Source organism: Fopius arisanus, unplaced genomic scaffold (assembly GCF_000806365.1).
Source record: "Fopius arisanus strain USDA-PBARC FA_bdor unplaced genomic scaffold, ASM80636v1 scaffold00042, whole genome shotgun sequence".
Classification (NCBI taxonomy): domain Eukaryota; kingdom Metazoa; phylum Arthropoda; class Insecta; order Hymenoptera; family Braconidae; genus Fopius; species Fopius arisanus.
Window position 1 is genome coordinate 117,209 of NW_011887781.1, and position 21,549 is coordinate 138,757.

At 44.2% G+C, this 21,549-nt stretch overlaps 4 protein-coding genes across 4 annotated transcripts; 2 read left to right on the plus strand and 2 right to left on the minus strand.

Annotated features, from left to right (window-relative positions):
- Positions 1-829: 829 nt before the first annotated feature.
- On the minus strand, positions 830-4,154 carry LOC105266849 (protein aubergine). The gene is made up of 3 exons (XM_011305284.1): positions 4,016-4,154; positions 3,267-3,314; positions 830-3,200 (listed from the first exon to the last, which is right to left on the minus strand). Exons 2-3 carry the CDS (start codon positions 3,292-3,294, stop codon positions 976-978), a joined length of 2,253 nt encoding a protein of 750 aa, XP_011303586.1. The 5' UTR covers positions 3,295-3,314; positions 4,016-4,154; the 3' UTR covers positions 830-975.
- A 67-nt stretch (positions 4,155-4,221) lies between these two features.
- RpS10b (Ribosomal protein S10b) lies at positions 4,222-5,286 on the plus strand. The gene is made up of 3 exons (XM_011305285.1): positions 4,222-4,334; positions 4,683-4,826; positions 4,901-5,286. The coding sequence occupies exons 2-3, from the start codon at positions 4,683-4,685 to the stop codon at positions 5,234-5,236; spliced, it is 480 nt and encodes a 159-aa protein (XP_011303587.1). The 5' UTR covers positions 4,222-4,334; the 3' UTR covers positions 5,237-5,286.
- A 308-nt stretch (positions 5,287-5,594) lies between these two features.
- Positions 5,595-12,503, plus strand: DNApol-theta (DNA polymerase theta). The gene is made up of 2 exons (XM_011305286.1): positions 5,595-5,614; positions 5,774-12,503. The coding sequence occupies exon 2, from the start codon at positions 5,822-5,824 to the stop codon at positions 12,110-12,112; it is 6,291 nt and encodes a 2,096-aa protein (XP_011303588.1). The 5' UTR covers positions 5,595-5,614; positions 5,774-5,821; the 3' UTR covers positions 12,113-12,503.
- A 153-nt stretch (positions 12,504-12,656) lies between these two features.
- Positions 12,657-21,467, minus strand: LOC105266853 (uncharacterized). The gene is made up of 2 exons (XM_011305287.1): positions 17,974-21,467; positions 12,657-17,877 (listed from the first exon to the last, which is right to left on the minus strand). The coding sequence occupies exons 1-2, from the start codon at positions 20,101-20,103 to the stop codon at positions 16,210-16,212; spliced, it is 3,798 nt and encodes a 1,265-aa protein (XP_011303589.1). The 5' UTR covers positions 20,104-21,467; the 3' UTR covers positions 12,657-16,209.
- Between the last annotated feature and the right edge of the window lie 82 nt (positions 21,468-21,549).

Sequence of the window (21,549 nt, forward strand, 5' to 3'; positions counted from 1 at the left end):
GCGCCGGTTTTTTGCGCTCACTAGGACCCCGATATTAACGGAATTTAAGTACGCGACGCGCTACTAGTTGCTCGACGCGCGGTCGCGGAACGACTGACTCCCCACTGAAAATGGCAGGGCGTTGGAGACGGCACTCGAGTGGGGGGGGGTCCCCCGGCGATACTCCCCGCATGCGCACAGAGCACCCCGCATGCGCACAGAAGACCGTTCAAGGGGGGGGTCGCCAGGCGATACTCCCCGCATACGCACAGAGCACCCCGCATGCGCTCAGAAGACCGCTCAAGTGGGGGGTCGCCAGGCGATACTCCGTGCATACGCCATACGCACGCACACCGTCCGTGCGCACAGAACACCGCGGGCAGTCTCAATTTGACGAGATACGATAATTGCGAAAATTCTTAACCTAATAAATAATTCTCTCTTAAAAAAAACAGTGCAATCACGTAAAATCCCCATAGGTGCAATTTTCTGAATCAATACAAAAAATTGCAATTATCTCGTTTCCTATGCATCGGAGCGGGAAAATAATGATCCCCTGTGATATTTTCATCTGGAGGTGCTATTGCAATATTATCTCGCATTTACAGAAATATCTGGAACGTTTATTAAATGTTTTAACATTTTTCATCTAAGTGACAAGATATAAAGGACAAAAAATGTGAAAAATCGATGTAAACGAGTCCATGAGCTCGTTTTTCATTCTTATAAACTTATAAGTTTTTCCGCATTTAACTCAAATCCTTAAAATTTTTAACTTTTCTCGTGCCTCATAAATGTAATAAAAAAAGTTAATTTCCACGTTATAATCTATGAAAAGAAAAATTGCACGTTGAAAGAAAAAATCAGAAAAAATAAATGAGAACGAAATTAAAACCATATAATTTCCATATTTTCCTTCAAATACCTTGATGAAGTGTCAAACTGTCAACAGTGAAGAACTTCATCATTCCTTGAGGGGAAAAACATCGTTTAAACTTAAAGAAAATAGAGCAGATCCTGTAGTCCAGGATCAGGAGGTGTATGTATGGACTGGGCCACCAGGAAGACGAGCTTGTGGGCATATTGGAGAGGTGCAGGGCCTCGAACAGTGCTGCTGCAGTTGAAATAAATATGGGTCAATTTATACGTGAGTATCTGAATCCTCTCGAAGGACAGGCGAATAGAATCAAAGACGACGTTGTAGTAAGCGGGCATGACACTCTCCTCTTTGAAGAACTGAGACACCAGGAAAAAGTCCTTCCGCAATGGCTGAGTGATGACATCATCGATGACCGTACCCAGTGGTGGATTCTCTCTCCCGTGGAAGAGTCTCGTGTTGGAGTGCGTTGAAACCAAAACGTAAGCGAGACTCACATCGCCACCGTAGATCCTCCTCAGGGACTTGTGGACACGAGACACTTCGTGATCGGTTATGTTCCCAATTTGTTTATCTGGAACGCCATCTCGGTACAGGAGAATTCGAGAGGGTAGACAACCATTGTTGACTTCACGAAACTTCTCCAGGGCTTTCGTCAGGCTTGCAATTATATTCACTGTCAGCTGGTCGTTTCTCTCGTGGGATGATACCGTTGAGAAATAACGGGTCAGGCCCTTGTCCAAAGTCGCTACTACTGCAGCAAAACTCCTATTAGACTCTTCATTATCGTGAGCAATGCTGACCCCAACAACCATTAATCCACTGAGTGGTATGTGAATGCTCCAAGGTACACCTCCAATTTTGCAGCTGAGCTGAATAGCAACTTTGGTTGCTATTTCATTCAAATCCTCTGATGTGAAGCACTTGTCAGTGATGACTTGACAGGGCACAGCATGCTCCGTGTAGCACTTTCTCATCACTCGTGTGAAGATCTCAGGTCGACGACCCTGAACCACAACCATCAGCAACTGTGGATTCAGGTTGATTATCGATTTCTCCATGTGTGAACTGTAGCACTCGGGTGTAGACTCCTCTAGTTCTACATAGTGAGGCTCTGACAGATGAAAATTCCGAGTGGCTTGCATCATTCGGGCAACGAAATTTTTAGCCTCGAAGCCGTAAGCCTCTGGTGTCACAAGAACCCAATTCTCCAGTTTAACGGTATGAAAAAGATTCTTCTCCTTGAAGGCCTGCGTCCATTCACCCTCGCTGTTGACGTCCACTTGGCAGTCGTCCCCGAAGATCAACTTCTCCTGTGGGAGAACCTTGCCGATAACATCGACGAGCTTTGAATCCAATTTCATGTTGGAACTCTGTAGCTCTTCTTTGAGAGTGGAACTACTCAGCAGACGATTATTGAACGCCAGGAGTTTTTGAATACGACTCTCAGGAGACACCGTTGTGTGGGCTGACAGCAGGTCCTTGACGATTGCATCGTTTTTCAAAGCCCCTGTCAATCCTGCAATTGTGCAGAGCTCAGGGACTAGATAAATTTTTTCCGCAGGCTCTCTACGATTTCTTGCCCGGTAATTTGTAATCAAAAGGGGCTGCGAGCTTCGATAAATGCTGATGTTATGATGAATCTTGTAGAACTCCTTGTACGTCATACCCAATTCGCCTTCAGCAATTCTGATGTTTGAGAGTGGAGACAAGGAAAAGTCAACGCCATCGATACGATGAATCTTGTTCTCGTATTCTGTCCAGACATGCAGTCCAGTCACTTCAGCAGTGAATGCCTCCTGATAATCAGTCCCAGAAGTCTCGATCACCTGCTCCAGAAGATCAGAGACGGAGAGTTGTGGCATGACTTTGTGGGAAATGTCCACACACATCATGACTCCATCGTCGTAATGCTGAACAGCGGTCTGATATCCTGTCCACACCTCCAGGGCGTATTCCTCGATGTTGATTTTGGCATCTGGTGTGTTGATGTCGTAGAAATTTCTGCCAACCATTTGGAAATTCAAGGACTCCAGGGCTCTTTTCGCAAGGAGATTGTACAGCTGGAGATAACGATGATCTCCAGGCTTGATGTCTCCCAAGTACTCGACGATTATCTCGTGATCGTCACCTGGAGGAAATTCCAGGGGAGGTTTGTGGGTGCTCAAGAGTACGGGTCCATCCAGAATAAAAGATCCGATAACATTGCGGTGTTGATCGATGAGAGCCTTCTGACGCTCGTAATTGTCTTCCTCAGGCTCGAATTTCAATCGATATCGATGCAAGCCCCAGTTTGGGTCACAGAGAATCTTGAAGTAATTCGCTTTTAACTGCACAAAATTCTCTGCGAAATCATTCCAATTAATATCTAATAATGATTTTGATAAAACATCTATTAAATCAATCTCACCTTTCACATCCTCAGGATTACTCTCCATCTTCTGTCAATCGTTGATTACTAACGATAAAAATACGAAAGATTTCAATATTTACCTTGATATTACGAAAATCGAGGATGAGATTTATTTATAAAACTGACAATAAAAAATTGTTGGAAAATAATATTTCCTAATTTTACTATTAATTATCGCAAAAAATTCATTGAAATTTAATTATGATGACTGAGTTGGGGATATTATGTTTTACACATGCTGACGGAGAGGATGACGTCAGATTCGGTTTCAGATACCGGAGAACAGAAAGAACGCGAGACTGGGAGTAAAAAAATGTAAACAACTTATTTCTCTCCTGAGCTGTTTCCCGTCAAGCCGAAGACACACTACCAATTCCGTAAATAATCTCCTTACATCAACAAATGGATCATAATTTTATGAGCTCCCGAGAAATCCAACATTTCGATGAATCAATCGATCCGAGAAAATGAATATGAACATTTGAACAGAAAATTCGTTAATTAGCCCCTTGAGAGGTGTAAATAGTCCCCTCGGGGTTTAAATCAATGATAATTAGTAAAATTTAATAATCCAACAATCGAAATCGTTCTAATAATTAGAGATCGTAAACAAAAGAAGAGAAGAGATCGAAACAGAAGAGAACAAAGAGATCGTGACTTTGTCACGAAAATCCGATCGAATTCCCCGCATTGGGATGATTAATATTTTTATTAATTAATATTTAGGGAGGAGGATAATTACTCACATGCGAGAATCCTTTGAACTTCTAAATATTCAACGATTTTTTAGAGCAAACGCGGCGTAAATTTTCGCTTATCCGTTTTTATTTATTAGGAATCACTCATGTACAAGTCGTGCCAACCGCCTTAAGAGGAAATGAAAAATAAAAGGGGCGCTGCCTCCTTCTGCCGCGGAATTTTCAACTGGTGGTCATCTCTCACTGCTGACTGCTCCCAGGGTAAATAGCCCTTTCCGATAAAAACGCCAGAAGAGGTGCGTTATATCGCCCTGGATTCCACCGAAAATCGTCTTTAATCTTGTCCATCCTCACAACAAGAGGCAAAGTAAGGATTATATCGGATTCTTCATTAATTACTCCAATTATATGGCGCGTATTTTTTGTGGTTGATGTGAAATTTTGGCATTGGCGGCTGTCAAATCTCCGAGCTCGTCTAACCTGCCAAATCGTGTGATTGTCAATTTCGGGGCAATTTACAATTAAATTGATGATGCGTTCGCTTGATATTTGTTGTTGTTCATTGTTCATTGGTTTATCCAGTAATTATTGGGGATCGGGGGAGTGTTGGGGGAGAATCGAAGGCTTTCGACAGGATCCAAACACATGAGTTAACCTAAAAGTGATGGTAGTGCAGAATTGAATGTAGTGTTAATTTGAATTTGATTTCCTGCAGATGTTGATGCCCAAGAAGAATCGAGTTGCTATTTATGAATACCTCTTCAAGGAGGGAGTCATGGTGGCAAAGAAGGATTTCCATGCACCCAAACACCCAGAGCTGGAGACCATTCCGAATCTCCAGGTCATCAAGGCTATGCAGGTGATTTTTCAGGGTTTATCTTCATTCCTGTTAAAACGAATCTGCAGTGAAGACAAATTTTTTTTTCTCCTCAGTCACTCAAATCGAGGGGCTACGTGAAGGAGCAATTTGCGTGGCGTCATTATTACTGGTATCTGACGAACGAGGGTATCGAGTACCTTCGCGGATACCTCCACCTGCCACCTGAGATTGTACCATCAACCCTGAAGAGACAGCCAAGACCTGAGACAGCGAGGCCTAGGCCGGCTGCTGGAGGTAAGAGCGAATCCAGACCGACTGAGGATCGCGCTGGATATAGACGTGGTCCAGGTGGTCCACCAGCTCCAGGTGACAAGAAGGCTGACATCGGTCCTGGCACTGGGGATCTTGAATTCCGCGGTGGATTCGGTCGTGGCAAAGCTCCACAGTAATTTCTATTCGATTTTTGTCATGTAAAATAAATGGAAAATTAAAAAAAAAAGAAAATCGAATAACGATGGCTTAGACATTTCTTTACCGAATCCTGGGAATTTTTATTGAGAAGAATATTGTTGGGGATTGGGGTCTAGGGTAAGATATTTTTTTGTGAAAATATCTCAGGAAGAATTTTCGTTGCAATTCGATCAAATAAAATAATAGAGAAAATTATTTCTGAGTCATTTCCACGAATTCAGCTGTTCAATTCTCTCAACCAATTGCAATCCTGATTTTTCGGAGCAGAGTCCTGAGGCGCATGCGTCGGATCGATTTGAAAGTCCCCGGTGAAATTAAAATATCAAAATACCGCTCCTAACCAAGAAAATCCCCAGGTGAGTCTGAAAATTCTCATAAAAAATTACTCCACCCCTGTAAATTAATAAAAAAAAATTAGACGAGACATTATAATTCAATTAATTCACATTACATTTCTTAAGTCGATTTTTCAATTTTTACAAATTTCTCTTGAAAATTCCATTGCGTTTCTCCAGAGCCAAGAGAAGTAAAAAAATTCAGTAGAACTCGATGCAGGAGGAGAAATGCAGTCGCTGGGTGAGAACACCTTGGCAGCCCTCGCCCAGTCCGACGATTTCCTCTCCCTGCAGACCTGGAGGGAGCCCCTCAAGGAGTCCCGCCCTAATATATCCCCAAAAACGAAGGATAATACGTCCTTGGAGGCTTATTTCAACGAGAGTCTAGTTCTTTCACGGTCACGATACAGTCAAGAGACCCAGAAACAGTACCTGACGCCCCCCAGGTTGTCAAAGCGAAAAAAAACCACGAGAAATGCCTCTCCACCCCTGGAGACCGTCGACCCTATCGCTCCCCCATTACCCTCAGACAATCGTCAATCTTCAAAAGAACCAGACCAACCCCCTCAGCCCTCCTCATCCTCACGACAAGATCCACCCAAAAACCATAAAACCTTGAAAAAAGTTTTGAAGTACTCAACAATTGCCACCTCCCCGTTGTGGTCGCCCCCCAGCCTCACAAAATCCTTAGAATCCTTAGAATCCTCAGAATGCTCTTCATTCAAATGTCAGAATCCTCTCGCATCCCTCCAGGACCCCTCACCATCCTCAAGATCAGACTTGAACCCTCAGTCACCTGTTCCCTCCCTGGTATCCACCCAAGATCGTGTGAAGCTCTCCTCCTGGGGTCTACCTCCCCCAATCCTGTCAAAATACCACTCTCGAGGACTCCACTCGATGTTCCCCTGGCAGGTGGACTGTCTCTCCATCCCCCACCTCCTCATCTCCTCGAGGAATCTCGTCTACTCAGCACCAACATCCGCTGGCAAAACTCTCGTCTCCGAGATACTCGTGATAAAGACAGTAATCGAACGTCAAAAGAAAGTAATCTTCATCCTTCCGTTCGTCTCGGTCGTCCGGGAGAAGATGTACTACTTCCAGGATTTATTATCGGACTCTGGAGTGCGAGTGGAGGGTTTTATGGGAGGAGTTCAGCCCCCAGGTGGAATTACTTCAGCTGACGTGGCAATAGCAACAATTGAAAAAGCAAATTCCCTAATTAATCAAATGATGGAAGCAGGAGAACTGGAGAACCTGGGGGCAGTTGTAATCGACGAGCTGCACCTGTTAGGGGATCCTTTCAGGGGATACCTCCTGGAGCTGCTCCTGACGAAAATAAAATACATGACATTAAAAGTCGAGAGTGTAAAAATCCAGCTGATAGGAATGTCAGCGACTCTACCTAATCTCGATGTTCTCGCCAAGTGGCTCGACGCAGAGCTCTTCAGGACGGATTTTCGACCAGTCCCCCTGCAAGAGCTCTGCAAGATCGGCGCAACGATCTACGACGATCACCTGACACCCCAAAAAACCCTTGCTACACGTCCAGACCTCCCCCAGGATCCCGACAACATCCTCAGCCTATGCCTGGAGACACTGGAAGACGGCCATAGCGTCCTGATCTTCTGTCCCACGAAGAACTGGTGCGAGACCCTAGCCCAGCAAATCGCTAAGTCCTTCTGTCAACTGGGGAGAACAGAGACTCCAGCAGGTGAAAGTCTACGCTGTCAGTTGAACAGGGAAATGATAATGGACACCCTGGAGCAACTGAAACGTTCACCCTCGGGTCTCGATGACGTCCTGAGATCGACAGTGTCTTTTGGGGTGGCGTATCATCACGCAGGACTGACGATGGACGAGAGGGATATCATCGAGGGGGCATTTCGCACTGGGGCCCTCAGAGTCCTGACAGCCACTTCAACACTCAGCAGTGGAGTTAATCTCCCAGCGCGACGAGTCATCATCAGGACGATTATGTTTCATGGGCGACCCATCGACACCCTCACGTACAAACAAATGATCGGTCGAGCTGGGAGAATGGGAAAGGACACCGCAGGTGAGAGTATCCTCATCTGCAAACCGACAGAGCGGACAGCAGTGAAAAATCTATTGAAATCCACCCTGCAGCCCATTGAGTCCTGCCTGCAGAGCTCAGGACCCCTCATCAGAAGTCTCCTGGAGGCAGTGGCTTCAGAGGTCGCTTACACCCTCGACGACATCCTCCTGTACACCAGCTGCACATTGTTGAGCTCAACAAGACTCCAGGAGGAAGTGGAGACCTCCACAAAATCCGCTGTGGATTTTCTCGTGGATAACGAACTGCTGCTCCCCCAGGTCTCTGAATCCGGGGAGAGAAGGTGGGTGGCCACGCAACTGGGGAAGGCATGTCTGGCTGCCTCAGTACCACCAAAGGATGGCCTCTTCCTGTTCCAGGAGCTGGAGAAAGCCAGGAAGTGCTTTGTCCTCGATACGGAGCTCCACGTCATTTATCTCGTCACACCCTTCAGCTCCAGCAGTTTAATTGGTCAGGTCGACTGGTCCATCTTCCTGAATATTTGGAGGGGAATATCAGAGAGTGACAGGAGAGTTGGACAACTCGTGGGTGTCAGTGAGAATTTCCTCTCGAGAGCAACAACGGGAAATGTGAAGCAGGGAAAAATTCTGGATATTCATAAAAGATTTTACACAGCTTTAGCTCTTCACGATCTCGTCAGGGAGGTTCCACTGGGTGTCGTTTGCAGGAAGTACTCCTGCTGTCGAGGTGTTATCCAAAGTCTTCAGCAGACAGCAGCGACCTTCGCAGGAATGGTCACACAATTTTGTAAGAAACTCGGTTGGAGCTGCGTTGAGCTCCTGGTGTCGCAGTTCCAGGCGAGGCTGCAGTTTGGAGTGTCCAGGGAATTACTGGATCTTCTGAGGCTTCCGACGTTGAATGGACTGAGAGCGAGGAGCCTCTTCAGGGAGGGAATCACCACTGTCGCAGAGTTGGCTGTTGCTGATGAGATGGATGTGGAGAGGGCACTACATAAGGCACTGCCTTTTGAGAGTGAAAAGGATTCCGGGGAGGGGGAGATCGACGCCGAGAGGAGGAAGCAGATGAGGACAATTTTTGTGACGGGGCGGGACGGCTTGACACCTCGTGAAGCTGCTGGTCTCATCGTCAAAGAGGCCAGGGCAATGGTGCAGAATGAATTGGGGGTCGACGGCGTTCACTGGGAGAAGAAAAACTCCAGGAGTGTTGTCCAGGGGTCTCTTTCCACGGTTGATGATGGGGATGTCGTCCTGAGGATGGAGTCTGGAGTTGAAAACTTGAATTCAGTGAGTGCCAGGAATACTCAGAGTGAGAGGAAAATTCCAGAGGTTTCAGATTGTCTCTCGAGATCTTCGAGAGTTCATGGAAAGAGTTCTGAGGGTTCTGGGATGACTTCATCGATGAGAGACGTCGAAAGTCATGAGAAAATTGGGCCAGTGCCTGGAGAAACAGCTGGAGAAATAGCTCTACTACCAGTAAAAAACCTTGAGTGCACTTCAAAACCTGAAGAGGCTTCAAAGACTCCGATGAGTTTGTTGAGGACTTCATTAGCTAAATCCTCAACCTCCAGGAGTCCAAGCCTCTTCGGGGATAGTCTGGGTGTGGACACACAAGAGTACAATGTCCTGGAGCAAAACGTCATAGACCTCGATGACTCAGTCTTCTCAGATACTGAGATATCAGTCTTCAAGACTTCAGGGACGTCGAAAAATCGAAACTCCAGTAAATCGAAACCCAGGGAAAATTCTGTGGAATTTGTGAGACCAGAGGCACCTTCTCGTCCCGCCTCAGTAGCTGATGAGAACCGGAGTAAATCTTTAGTGTGGGACGAGGATTCCTGGAATAACACGAATGGGATTATCGAGACTGTGAAGAAGCTCCGGACACCACCGCAGCCCCAGAAGCCGAGTAAAATCATTCCCAAGGAAAAATCCACCCTGGGAAAAATCAGGAAGACGTCGAAGAGAAAGTTGAGTAGTCCAGGAGTAGAGAAATCTCCGATCGTCAATGTGATATCTTATAACAGTCCTGGAGGGCTCTCTACAGGGTCTAATAAATCCGAAGAGGACGTAATCGTGGCTTCCCAGAATGCAGACAGAACTACGAGCATGAGGACGAGGACGAGGATGAAATTGGAGTCCATCAGGATCAGAACTCAGGGAACAGCCTTGAAGACCCAGGCGACGATCCCCAGGTTGATGCGTCAACAGATTTCTAATTCCGAGACTTTTGTCTGCGACGACTGCAGCGTTGAAAGTGTTGTCGTCAATTCTGATGAGGAAACACCGTTGAAGAGGAATAATCCCTCCAGAACAAAAATCGCTCTGAAAACTCAGAAGGGCTCCCAGGAGAAGATGGGGTTGAGGGCCCTGGAGGTCATTGACGTTACAGAGACACGAATAACCGATCAGAGAATCACAAAGACAAAATCCTATGAGCCATCAAAACCAAAATTTAAAAAAAATATAAATCTTCAACTTGAGGAGGAAAGAGTTCCCCAGGAGAGAGTGAAAAAACCGGACTTCAAGATCCTCAAAATTATTAACATTACGGAGAAGGAAAAATTCACGGAATTCAAGGATAAATTATCAACGAAAACCGAAATATCTCTGGCATTAGCTTGCGAGCCGTACCTGAAGGACACAATTACTATTGGTACAAAAATAATCGGTGCCTCGACCCTCCAGGAGTCGGGGAGAAAAACCAGGAGAATAGAGACATGCGTTCACAATGACAGACGTCTCTGCGGGGTCGCAATGTCTTGGGGGGATTCTGTGTATTTTCTTTCTTTCGAGAACTCCGACGTGAACAGGATATCCATGAAGGAGCGAATGGCATTTCTGACGGAACTGTTGTCCTCCAGGACAGTCATCAGGTGCTTCTCCACGAAGGAGACGTACAAAACTTTGTTCAGATGCTGCAGTATTAGCCCCTCCAGTGGATTCCTGGACCCCCAGGTGGCTGATTGGTTGCTTCAGTCGGATTCCCCGGAGAAAACCTTCATCAATATGGTCCAGGAACACCTGCCAGAAGGCCTGGGTCTCCTCCAGCGACTGGGCCCCTTGTCAGGACCATCCGGGCCGGGTTTAAACCTCCGGAGCTCGACTTCCAGTGATCTCAGGGCCTCCACAGAGGCGCTACTGACATTCTGGATGCTCCAGGCCCTCTCGAAGAAGCTGGAGAAGATTTCCAAGAGGTTACTAAAGACATTTGAAGACGTGGAGATGGGGACTGTGGTCTTGCTCGCCAGGATGGAGCTCACAGGTCTTGGAATTAATCTTGAGGCCCTCCAGAGGCTATCGTCAGTCGTTCAAGATCAACTCTCGAATATTGAGGCGAGGGCTTATTCACTGGCTGGAAGGAAATTCAACTTCTCCTCGTCGAAGAGTGTCGCTGGAGCCTTGGGGATGGATACCACGAAAAAGGTCTGCACTAACAAGGCAACGCTGGAGGCCTCCAACCACCCGATAGCCAAACTCGTGGTAAACTGGAGAAAACTCTCATCAACGCACATGAAGATGATTTATCCTCTGCTGACCCTCGCAGGAAAATCCTCGAGGATCCACGGTACGTGTGTCACTCACACAGCAACTGGAAGGGTCTCCATGCATGAGCCTAATCTCCAGAATGTTCCCAGGGATTTTCAATCGATAGACAACGACTCCATCATCAGTGTCCGGATGGCTTTTGTGCCAGGAACGGGAAATGTCATTGTCTCAGCTGATTACTGCCAATTAGAATTAAGAATTTTGGCGCACTTCTCCGAGGAAGAGAGACTCCTGGAGGCGCTGAGAAGACCAGGCGATGTCTTCAGAAATATCGCAGCTAAATGGTACAACAAGGACGAGGAGGGAATTGATGATGGTATGAGACAGAGAACTAAACAGTTGTGCTATGGGATGATTTATGGAATGGGCACCAGGAGTTTGGCTGAGACTCTGCAGGTGGACGAGGCAGAGGCTCGAGTCTTCATGGACACCTTCATGAGGAGTTATCCAGGTGTCAAGGCCTGGTTGGCTGATGTTGTGGAAGAAGCGAGGAAACAGGGATTCGTGGAGACCCTGATGGGGAGGAGAAGATGTCTCCCGGGGTTGAGGAGTGAAATACCTGGGGAGAGGGGACAGGCCGAGAGGCAGGCTGTCAATACCAAGGTCCAGGGATCTGCTGCGGATCTCGCCAAGATGGCGATGCTTGATGTCGATAGGAGGATGACAAGGCACTTTCAGGGGGCACTTGTTATGCCAGAGGTACCTGCTGGAAGAAAGCTCAGGAGCAACAGGGATAGCGGACTCAGGGGGGGATTCCTGGTGCTCCAGCTGCATGATGAACTCATTTATGAGGTGAATCAGAGGGACCTGGGGGATGTCGTCGGCATCATCAGGGAGGGAATGGAGGGCGTCGTCGGGGATGGTATCAAGGTGCCATTGCCTGTCAGGGTCAAGGTCGGCACCTCCTGGGGAAATCTTGAAGAGTATCAAACTCACTAGGTTCTTTATTTAATCAATTGTTGTATTTTATGTTTAGGGAAATGAAGTTCATGCGTTTTGTCAAAATTTTTCAAATTTACATTTTTTGTGAGTTTTTTAATTGTTTATGATTGAGTGTAAATAGTGAAATATTTTAGGCGTTTTTTGCCGTCGAATTTTTACAGAAGTTTTAATGATCTTGTGTGATTAAAAGAAATTATTGATAGGGAGAAATCTCCGTTCGTTTTTGAGATCAGATTTTGTATAATAGTCCCGATTTTAAAAGAAATAGAATCATTCATTTTTTTTACGCATTAGAGATGAATTATTTAATATTAAGCGAGTGCCCATCGAACAACTGAAATGTATTTATTTGTGGATATGAAGATATTAACGACTGATTAGAAGAACTGAGAGCGTAATCATGTAATTTTGATAAATGAAATAAAATCATATTTTTACAATTCAAATTGTGAGATTTTATTTTCTGAAAGATTCCTCTCTCTTCTCTGAATTCTCTCCCCAAAGGACAACGGGACCATCAATAAAAACACAAATGCAAAAATTGATAATGTATATATGTACAACATACTTGTCTTCTTTAATGTACACACGTGGTACAACATTACAACATTGAAACAATAATGAATCAACCAAAGATAAAGTACCTCCTCTATCGTCAAAAAAGAATTACGACGAATTACGATAGAAATAAAGAGATAAAAACGACAATTAAAAAAATAAAGAAACATTGCTTGTTTTTTTTTGTTTTGTTTTGTTTTTTTTTTTTCATTAAAAAGTACCTCAATACATAACTTCATTAAGGTATACACGTGTTGTAAAGATCATGTAGTATTCGCATTTTTTTCGTTATTACCTTTTGCTTTTCATTTACCATTAATTAATTATCCTATCTTTATTCTTCAATCATAGTAAGAATCTTATCAATTTGTTTTCCTTATCGCATAATCGAAATTCTCCTTGAAATCTTAATCCTCTCAATATCTATTATTATTCTGTTTAATTTTCAATATTATTTACTCGCATTGGCCCTATTATAAAATAGAAGTGATATACATATTTACATTATGTACAGTATTACCTTCATTACCGCATCAATTAATTACGAATACACATTTTTGTTATTCCCAAGAATTCTTCCATTTTTCACGTCATTCTCCCCCATTTTTTTCCCCATTTTTCCACCCAATTGAACTAATAATTAACACAAATTGCACGTTTGGACATCGATGCTGGTTTCTCAGATGCTGGGATCAATAAAACCAATTAATTTCAATCGATTAATTGCCTGGCTGAGATTCCTCTCATCAACCCGCAGGTAAAATTAAAAAACCAGCGAATTCTACTTCTAAATCTCTCGTGGGAAATACCAATTGCATTATCATAATATTATGCTCACACTGGTGATAATTCAGTAGAGAAAATATTCATCACGATTAACCACAACCCTTAATTAATCATCCATTGTCCATTAATAATAATCAAAAAAATCATTCTCAATTATTTCGATAACCGAAAAGCCTTAAAATATCATTTGAATATTTAATAATCCGAGACGACGAAACTTTCCCAGAAAATATGCAGAATAATTTTTAAAAAGATTTACCTCCCCCGAGCCCCATAATTGAATGAAAAAAATTCAATATCGATCGGAATATGTTGTATAATCTCTCTACTGAATTTATTATCCATTCTCTAAATGTCTCGGGCAGTCCAATGTGTCTCATACTGCTCCCCTCAGAAATTCTCCCTTCAAATGAACAAGAGACAATAAAAATCTCACCCCCAGGACAATTGGCATGACTCGTTTATTGTTTTGGTGCAGCTTCGATGAAATTCATTTGTGTCTAACTATCTAGTAATAATTCGGAATATGAATGAACAATTGGACCCATAATAATTTTCCAGTCCAACCATATTCACGACTCAACAGATCCATCTCCCATCAATCCTAGACTTAATGATTAATTAATGAATTATTTAATGATGAAAAAAATGGAAAAACAGGGGATTACAATTGATTATGGATGCAACTGATGAGTTCAACGGTTAAAAGAGTGTGGATAAAATAATATTAATGACCCCAATCATCTCGCCATTGACATTTCATTGATTGAGGATTTAATTGATAATTTCTTGCAGAGAGCAGTACGAAGAACCAACATCGATCAGTCTTAATATTGGAATTGATTATACCAATAGTTGATCACCTTATGCATTGCAAAATATATAAATATAGAAGAATAACAACTAAGGTAATAGCGATTGGCTATTATTCTAATTGTATTGTTTTTTTTTTGTTTATATTAGCAGTGTTTAGTTCTGGGGAAAATTGGTAGAACGTTTTAGTTTGAATTATCTCGAGTAATACTGGATTTAGAAGAAAACCACAGAGGACTCATCGCTGAGAATTGAATTGTCGAAAAGAAAATGTTCTCTCGATTTTTTATTGTAAACTTCCCTGTTGAGATAATTCCAGATTCACTGAGATGAGAAATTGACTCGTTCTGGTACGTTTTACCCCTTTCGTTCTCAATTCATCCTCCATTTTTCCCCTCACTTCGATAACTAGTCGAATAGTTTTTTTATCTGTCATCACTGTAACATTGTCCCACACTCATTACACTTGAACACCGATTGACAATAACAATTGTCATTACCACAATGTTTTCTTATGAATTTGTAAAACAGTAAAAAAAAATATCCCACTTACAACGACTGACACGTAAAGGACCTCATTAATATTATTTAATAATTACTCTTCCCTTCTATATTATTGATTAATTATCTTTATGTATTAAATTATTTTACTATTAGTTGGCAAATGTTTTCTCATGTTTTCTTAACATTACTTCGTTTTTATTCACTTTTTTTAATCTTCTCTGTGTTTCGTCAACACAAATTTCAAGGTTCTTCAATCTCCGATCAACAATTAGATTTTTTTTGTTTATTTGTTGACTCCTGGATATTATTTATTAATTATTAATCAGTATTCTTAAGTAGTTAGGGTCCCAAGTCACTGGATCTTTACCACGACAGAATCTTTCACTCGTTTTCTGTTTATCAAATTACTTTAATTAATTTATCTAAGTCACGATCGACGGACGATTTTATTCATCAAGCATCGAGTCAACAAAATTTCACTAATCAAAAACAACATCGATTCAATTGTGAAAAGGTTCAATGAGAAACTACGAGAGTTCAATAGAGAAATGGGAATTGAATAGGTTAAAAATTTTCATCGATATCTCGAAAATTTGATTTATCGAAAAATGTCACTATTTTTTCTCTACAAAATGTCTCGACATTCTTCGATAAATTCCCCATCTCCAAAATACATTCCCAAAAAATTTCTTGAACCATTTCCCGAACATGTGCCTTTCCCATTCATCCGAGAATTCCCAGACAAGTATCTCAACTAAATCGAGAAACAATTAAACAATTCATTTCAAATAATAATTGCAAACCTCCAGAGTTTGCTCTAATGGTCATCACTTCAGTGGTGGAGTGGTAAAACGACCTACGTTAACAATTTTTTTTATTAATAACTTTCGATGAATGCTTGCAAAAAATATAAACGACGAAAAAGTCATACGAAAAATATAAGACTTGCTGTAAACACTTTAAAAATTTCAAATCAATTGAAAATAATGACGTTTTCCACTCCCCACGTCAATTAATCACTGACTCAAGCCACTTGCCTCGATTATTCCTAAAACCGATACTTCAGAGTCCCTCGATCAAAACCTCCAGTGCATTCTTCCACAAGGCGTTCCCACCCCCCGATACGTCTCTAAAAAATAGTTCTCCCTGTCATTAAAAAAAAACATCTGCATTACCGAAAAGACCTATTACCGAGGGAAACATTTCAAAACCGAAGAGATAACAAATAATAAATCAACTAACCCAAAAACTCACCCCTCAGCTAAATTGATCGTCCCTCCACCCCCTCGTTACTGAATTTTTCCAACTACTTTTCTAAAATAAACAAATACATTGCAGAGTCTTTGTGTTCTTAGTATAAAAACGGCAATGACTAAAACTTTCTAGTAGTTGCAAGATTTTCCCTCAGTGTCAATTCCCTTGCCCCTCGCCCTTCAATTCTCAGTATTAACGGGTTCCCTAGCATGATGAATTCTGACATGTTTATTATGATTGCTCTTCGTACTACTGCTCTTGCCACAAATATGACAAGTATAAGGTCTCGCCCCACTGTGCACCCTCAAATGCTCCTTGAGATAATAAGACCTGTGAAAAGTCTTATTGCAAACATCACAAGTGTACTGTTTATTCTCCTCATGCTCCTTAACGTGTCTTAAACAATTATACTTCCTAATAAACTGTGCCCCACAGTAATTACAAGTATACGGCCTAACATTTCTATGTGAATTCATATGAGCAATAAAATCACTGTGTCTGTAGAAAGCAGCGCTGCACTGATTACACTTAAACGGTTTAGTACTTCTAGCAGCATGAGTCCACTTGTGCAATTGCAAGTTCCACTTTGTGCTGAATGCCTTGGAGCATACCTGGCACTCATAGGGCCTCTCCCCATTGTGAACCCTCATGTGAACTGACAAAGATGATCTTAGATAAATGCACTTACATATTGGACACTCGACATTCTCATTCTCCCTCTGGGCATCTGGTACAAATCTCCTGTTGTGGGCTCTCCTCATGTGCCTGGTGAGACTAGCCATGTGAATGAATCTCTCGTTGCAGTATGTGCAGGCCTTGGGTTTCTCGTCGTGTGTCTCCTTGTGCCAGGCGAGCTTCTTCTTGGTGTGAAATACCTCGCCACAGTGGCATATGTAATCCTTCAGCTTTTTCTTTACATTCAAGTGATGGCGATTCTTGTGCTGCGTCAGGTTGGAGTATCTCCTGAATGTTTCATTGCACAGGTTGCATTTTACTGGTGCATTACCAGTGTGTCCATTCATGTGCTCGTCGAGCTTCTGCTTTGTGAGAAAAGCCTTGTCGCACACTGTGCAGGGGAAGGGTTTTATTCCCAGGTGACGTTTCATGTGGAGTTTGAAATTTTGTTTTCTATAAAAGTATTTGCCACACTGGGGGCACTCCAGGGGATGAATTTTCAAGTGAGTATTGAATTGGACGACTGATGGGAACTCCTCGTTGCAAATTTGACACTTTGATATGTCGTGGAGGCGTCTTGCTACTTCTGTACTGTGAACTCGGCGATTGTGCACCTGGAGGGAGCGCTCGGAGGAGAATCTCTGGACACACATGGCACATGATACATCGAGACCCGTTGGTATCTCCACTTTCTCGTCATTATCTTGTTTTAATATGTCTGCGTGCTGCTGTGGTGGCTGTAGCTGGTGGAGAAGAGGTGGTTGTGACTGTTGATACGTGGGTACATGTAGACCTGGAACGAAGATCTCCTCGAAGGCGTTCATTCGACCATCCAGGAGTTTCAGATCTTTGGACTCGGGTGTCTCCAGGAGATCGCTGTTGCTGCTGCTGTTGGAGGGTCCTGCCTCTTTGTGAAATGTTGTACTGTGAACACGACGCTCTTTTGGACAATCGAATACCTCTGTACAGAAGGAACACTTGAATATTCGTTTTGTCGGTGTCTTTCTGTCTCGATCTAGAAACAGGGACGACGTGAAGTGCGTCGCTAGAGATCGACTGTCCAGCAGAGGAACTGCTGACTCGTTGTCTGAGCCCTCGGACTCCTCCCAGGATTCTCGTGCCATCAGGTCGTAGGACGTCGACATGCGAGAGGATTCTTGACCCACGTACAGCTGGAATTCATGTGTTTTTTTAAATTATTTATGGCTCTAGATGGTTGATAATGAAAAAAAGAAACAATAGAAAGGATAAAAAAATATAATTCTCACCTGCCAAGCAGAATGCTCAGTGCATCCGTTGCTCTCCTGCTCAGAGAGTTCCCCTCTGGGTGGCATTGTCTCATCAGCCCTCATATTAACACTCTTGACCTCTTCATCAATCATACCTCCACACTCACTGCTTGCCATAGACTGCTGACTAGTGGCACTGATGGCCTTCTGACTGGATTCACTGATAAAAGTACTGGGTACCAGAATCTGCAGCCCATCAAACTCAAAAACGTTCATAGGCCCAGAGTGTGCATCCTCATTAATATTCAGCAACTCAGCAGTTGGAATCTGACCCATGCTCTTAGCCATACATTGAAAGCTCTTAGAGTCAGCGCTGGTGGTGGGATCCATTCCTTCAATCCCAATTGCTTGACCTTGTCCCTTTCCACTGGACATTGAGTAACTCTCACCACAAATCTGATTGGAATTAACAGTAAACGAGCTGATGTGTTCAGTGATAACAGACTGATGACACCCAGTGTCGAATCTTCCCTCGATCTCCCCCTGGGAGCAGTCGAGAGGTATTTTCTGGTGGTCCTCACACTCGTCATCGCTCTCCCCATTGAGTCCCCTGAAAGAGTGCACCGAAGCTAGTGATCCGGGTTTGTTCAGACTCGTTCTGACTTTCACCCCGGAAATTCTACTGATCGTCGACAATGGTGAGGAGCACCTATTCTGCTCATTTCCCTTTCCGAAATTCATACGAGGATTGGTCATCTCCTCAAGCTCCATGTCCTCCTCGTCAAAATTATCTGGCACATTTTTCTCCTCCTGATTGTCCTCGAGGTCCTCCTGGAGAGCCGACGCCTCAAAACCCACTGGATAAACACTGAGATTCTCAATTGACCCGCACTCGGACCTGGCGAAGGCCCCCCTCGCTTTCTTAACGAGATTCGGTGAAGCCGGAGCACTAAAACTACTCCTGTACCTGTACGGCGCCTCCAGGCGCTTGTAATCAATCTCCAAAGAGCTCCTACCCTGTTCAATCGTGAGCACCTGAATCGCACTGATATCAGCAGTCTGTGCCTGCAGCCTGGACACCTCACATCTCTCATTATCCTCCATCATATTAAGGATAAAACGCTCCAGATGCTCGGCCTCCCCATTTCTCATCTCCCCACGCCTATCCTTCTCACCCAAAACCTCACGACGATTTTCCTGACCGTCCTGCCCCTCACTCACCTCACTCAAATCATTCAAATCATTCAAATCATTCAAATCATTCACCTCGTCCTCCTGCCCCTCATTCACCTGGTGCCTCTCCTCCACCTGACTCGCCTCCCTGTCTTTCTCACTCTGCCTGTCCTTCTGCCCCTGAAAATTGGTGAACCGCTGGAGTATATGCTCATCCCTGGGCTCCACGATTTCAGGAACAATGCTCTCTCCCTCCTCCTCCTCGTCCTTGGGTCCCTCAGGCTCAGGCTCAGGCTCAACCCTCCTGGGTATAGTCTGCTGCCCCCTGTCCTCCATCTGCCTCTGCAGCCTGGCCCCCACGTCCTCAGAGCCGTCAGGTGGCTCAATATCCGGCAAAATTCTCTCATTCTCCTCAATAATCTCTGGTATATCCTTTCCCTGTCCTGAAAGGACAATACTCCTGGTATTAGTCTCAGCCACAGTGACAACCGGTCGCATCCTGGTGGTTGGAATTGTTGCAACTGGTGATAGCATCTGCACGGTGGGTACCTGTTGCTGCTGGTACATGCTGTACGGATTGTACAGCATCTGCATCATCTGATTGGCCTGAGGTGGTGGTGGTATCGAGTACTGGGGTATCATCATTGTTCCATTATTGACGAACTGCTGATAACTGAAGGAGGCGAATTGAGGTGGCATCATGGCATTCATTGGGGGATACTCGAATACTGGACCTATGGGGTAGGAACCCTGAGGTAAGTGAGACTGAGTCTGGGGTTGGGCTGGCCCCTGGGCACCCTGGGCTTGGGGCAAAGAGGGTGGTAAACTCGGGGGGAGGGACGGCGAGCCGCTGCTCGCTTTTATCAGGGCCTCGATCACCTGCTCCTTTGGATGTGTGTCCAGGTGACGTTGGAGGGATATGCCCTCCCTCAGGTACAGGGTGCACACTGGGCAGGCCACTGCACCGCCAGTGTCTGATGTCAGGTTTAAATCCATTATGTTTGTGATTATTGGAAACTCTGGATCAATCTCTCGATTGTCAAACTGGATATCACTCTCGGTGGATATCGATCTGATTTAGATAATTCAACCCTTGAGTGTCATTATTTTTTTAAAGGGGGGGATTCGAGGTCGGGAGTATGTGATGGTAAATCGATCGTCGTGATGTCTTCGTGTTTTGTATTTATTCCTGGGGATTTAAGGGCCCCTATCAGGCCTTTACACACGGCTTAACACGTACGTGATACAGCCGTGATACGTTTGTGGGTGCCCCAAAAATATCGACGTCCATGGCCGCTGCGATGGCCTCGTCTCTCTCTTTCCAGCTTCTTTATTACTCTGGATGTATTTGCTCGGGATATCGTTGCACGTGATGGAATCGATGCAGGGCTTTTCTCAGGGGCTTCTCCGGGGTTAAGGATTCATCCGGTGAGTTCTCTGAACTTGTGAATTTTTTTGACGGATTCACACACATGGAGTCACATCACGTGAACAGGATTTAAAGATACAAAGGTCGCAGGATTTCAAAGAAAAATCATCAACTCCTGGAGATTATTGGAGGTGTTTTTTTTTGGGAGCTGGGTGGGATTTTTTCCGGCTGTCCTGGAGGATTTTTTTTTTTTTTTCAATCGAGAGCCTCGAGTGTGAAGCGGCGCGCTAGGGGGGCAACACAGAAATCGATATCCTGGTAAATCTGCCTCCCCTGTACTCTAAAACGTCGTCAGCCTGTGGCTCGTTTTCTCCAAGCAACTTGTCAGTTTTTTTTATTCAATTATTACCTGCGTACACGTCTTGCCAACACAACCGAACACTTACACCAGGAGAATCCGATGCCTGTCAATGGGGCGAGCTTCCCATCGCAGAGGGGAGGGGATGTTTAATGTTTTTTTTTTGTGGGGGTTACTCGGCACTCGGGGGTGGTTGCACTGATTTTTTTTTCTCCTGTAATTAATTGCTCTGGTTTTGGGATCGTTTATTGTTCGTAATCACTCACTTCACTCATTTACGATGGAGCAGAACAGAACACTGGGGACTCTGGCGTCAATCCGAGAACTCTTTCTGAGGTTTTTTTTTTTTTTTCGGTTTTTAGGGCTCAGACCTTTCGGGGAAAATTTTTCGGGCTCCTGGGGACGGATTTGTCGGGGGGTTTTTCAGTTCCAGGGGGCTGGGACTGATTGGGAGATGTGGGTGCACATTGTTCGGGGTTTTTTCGACACTTTTGAGAGCACTGGCCCCGAAATAACACAACAGATAACGAGAGACCCGAGGGGAGCCAGCGATTGCAGCCAGCTGGGAAGTAGAGCGTTCCCCAGGCGACTGCAGCGACACTTTCGTAGGAATTATTATTTCAGCGGAAAGGGGGGAGGTTGTTTAAAGGGATTTAATTGTTCACCTGAAGACTGACTATTGCAGTAAAATTTATTCCACTTTTCATTCATCATT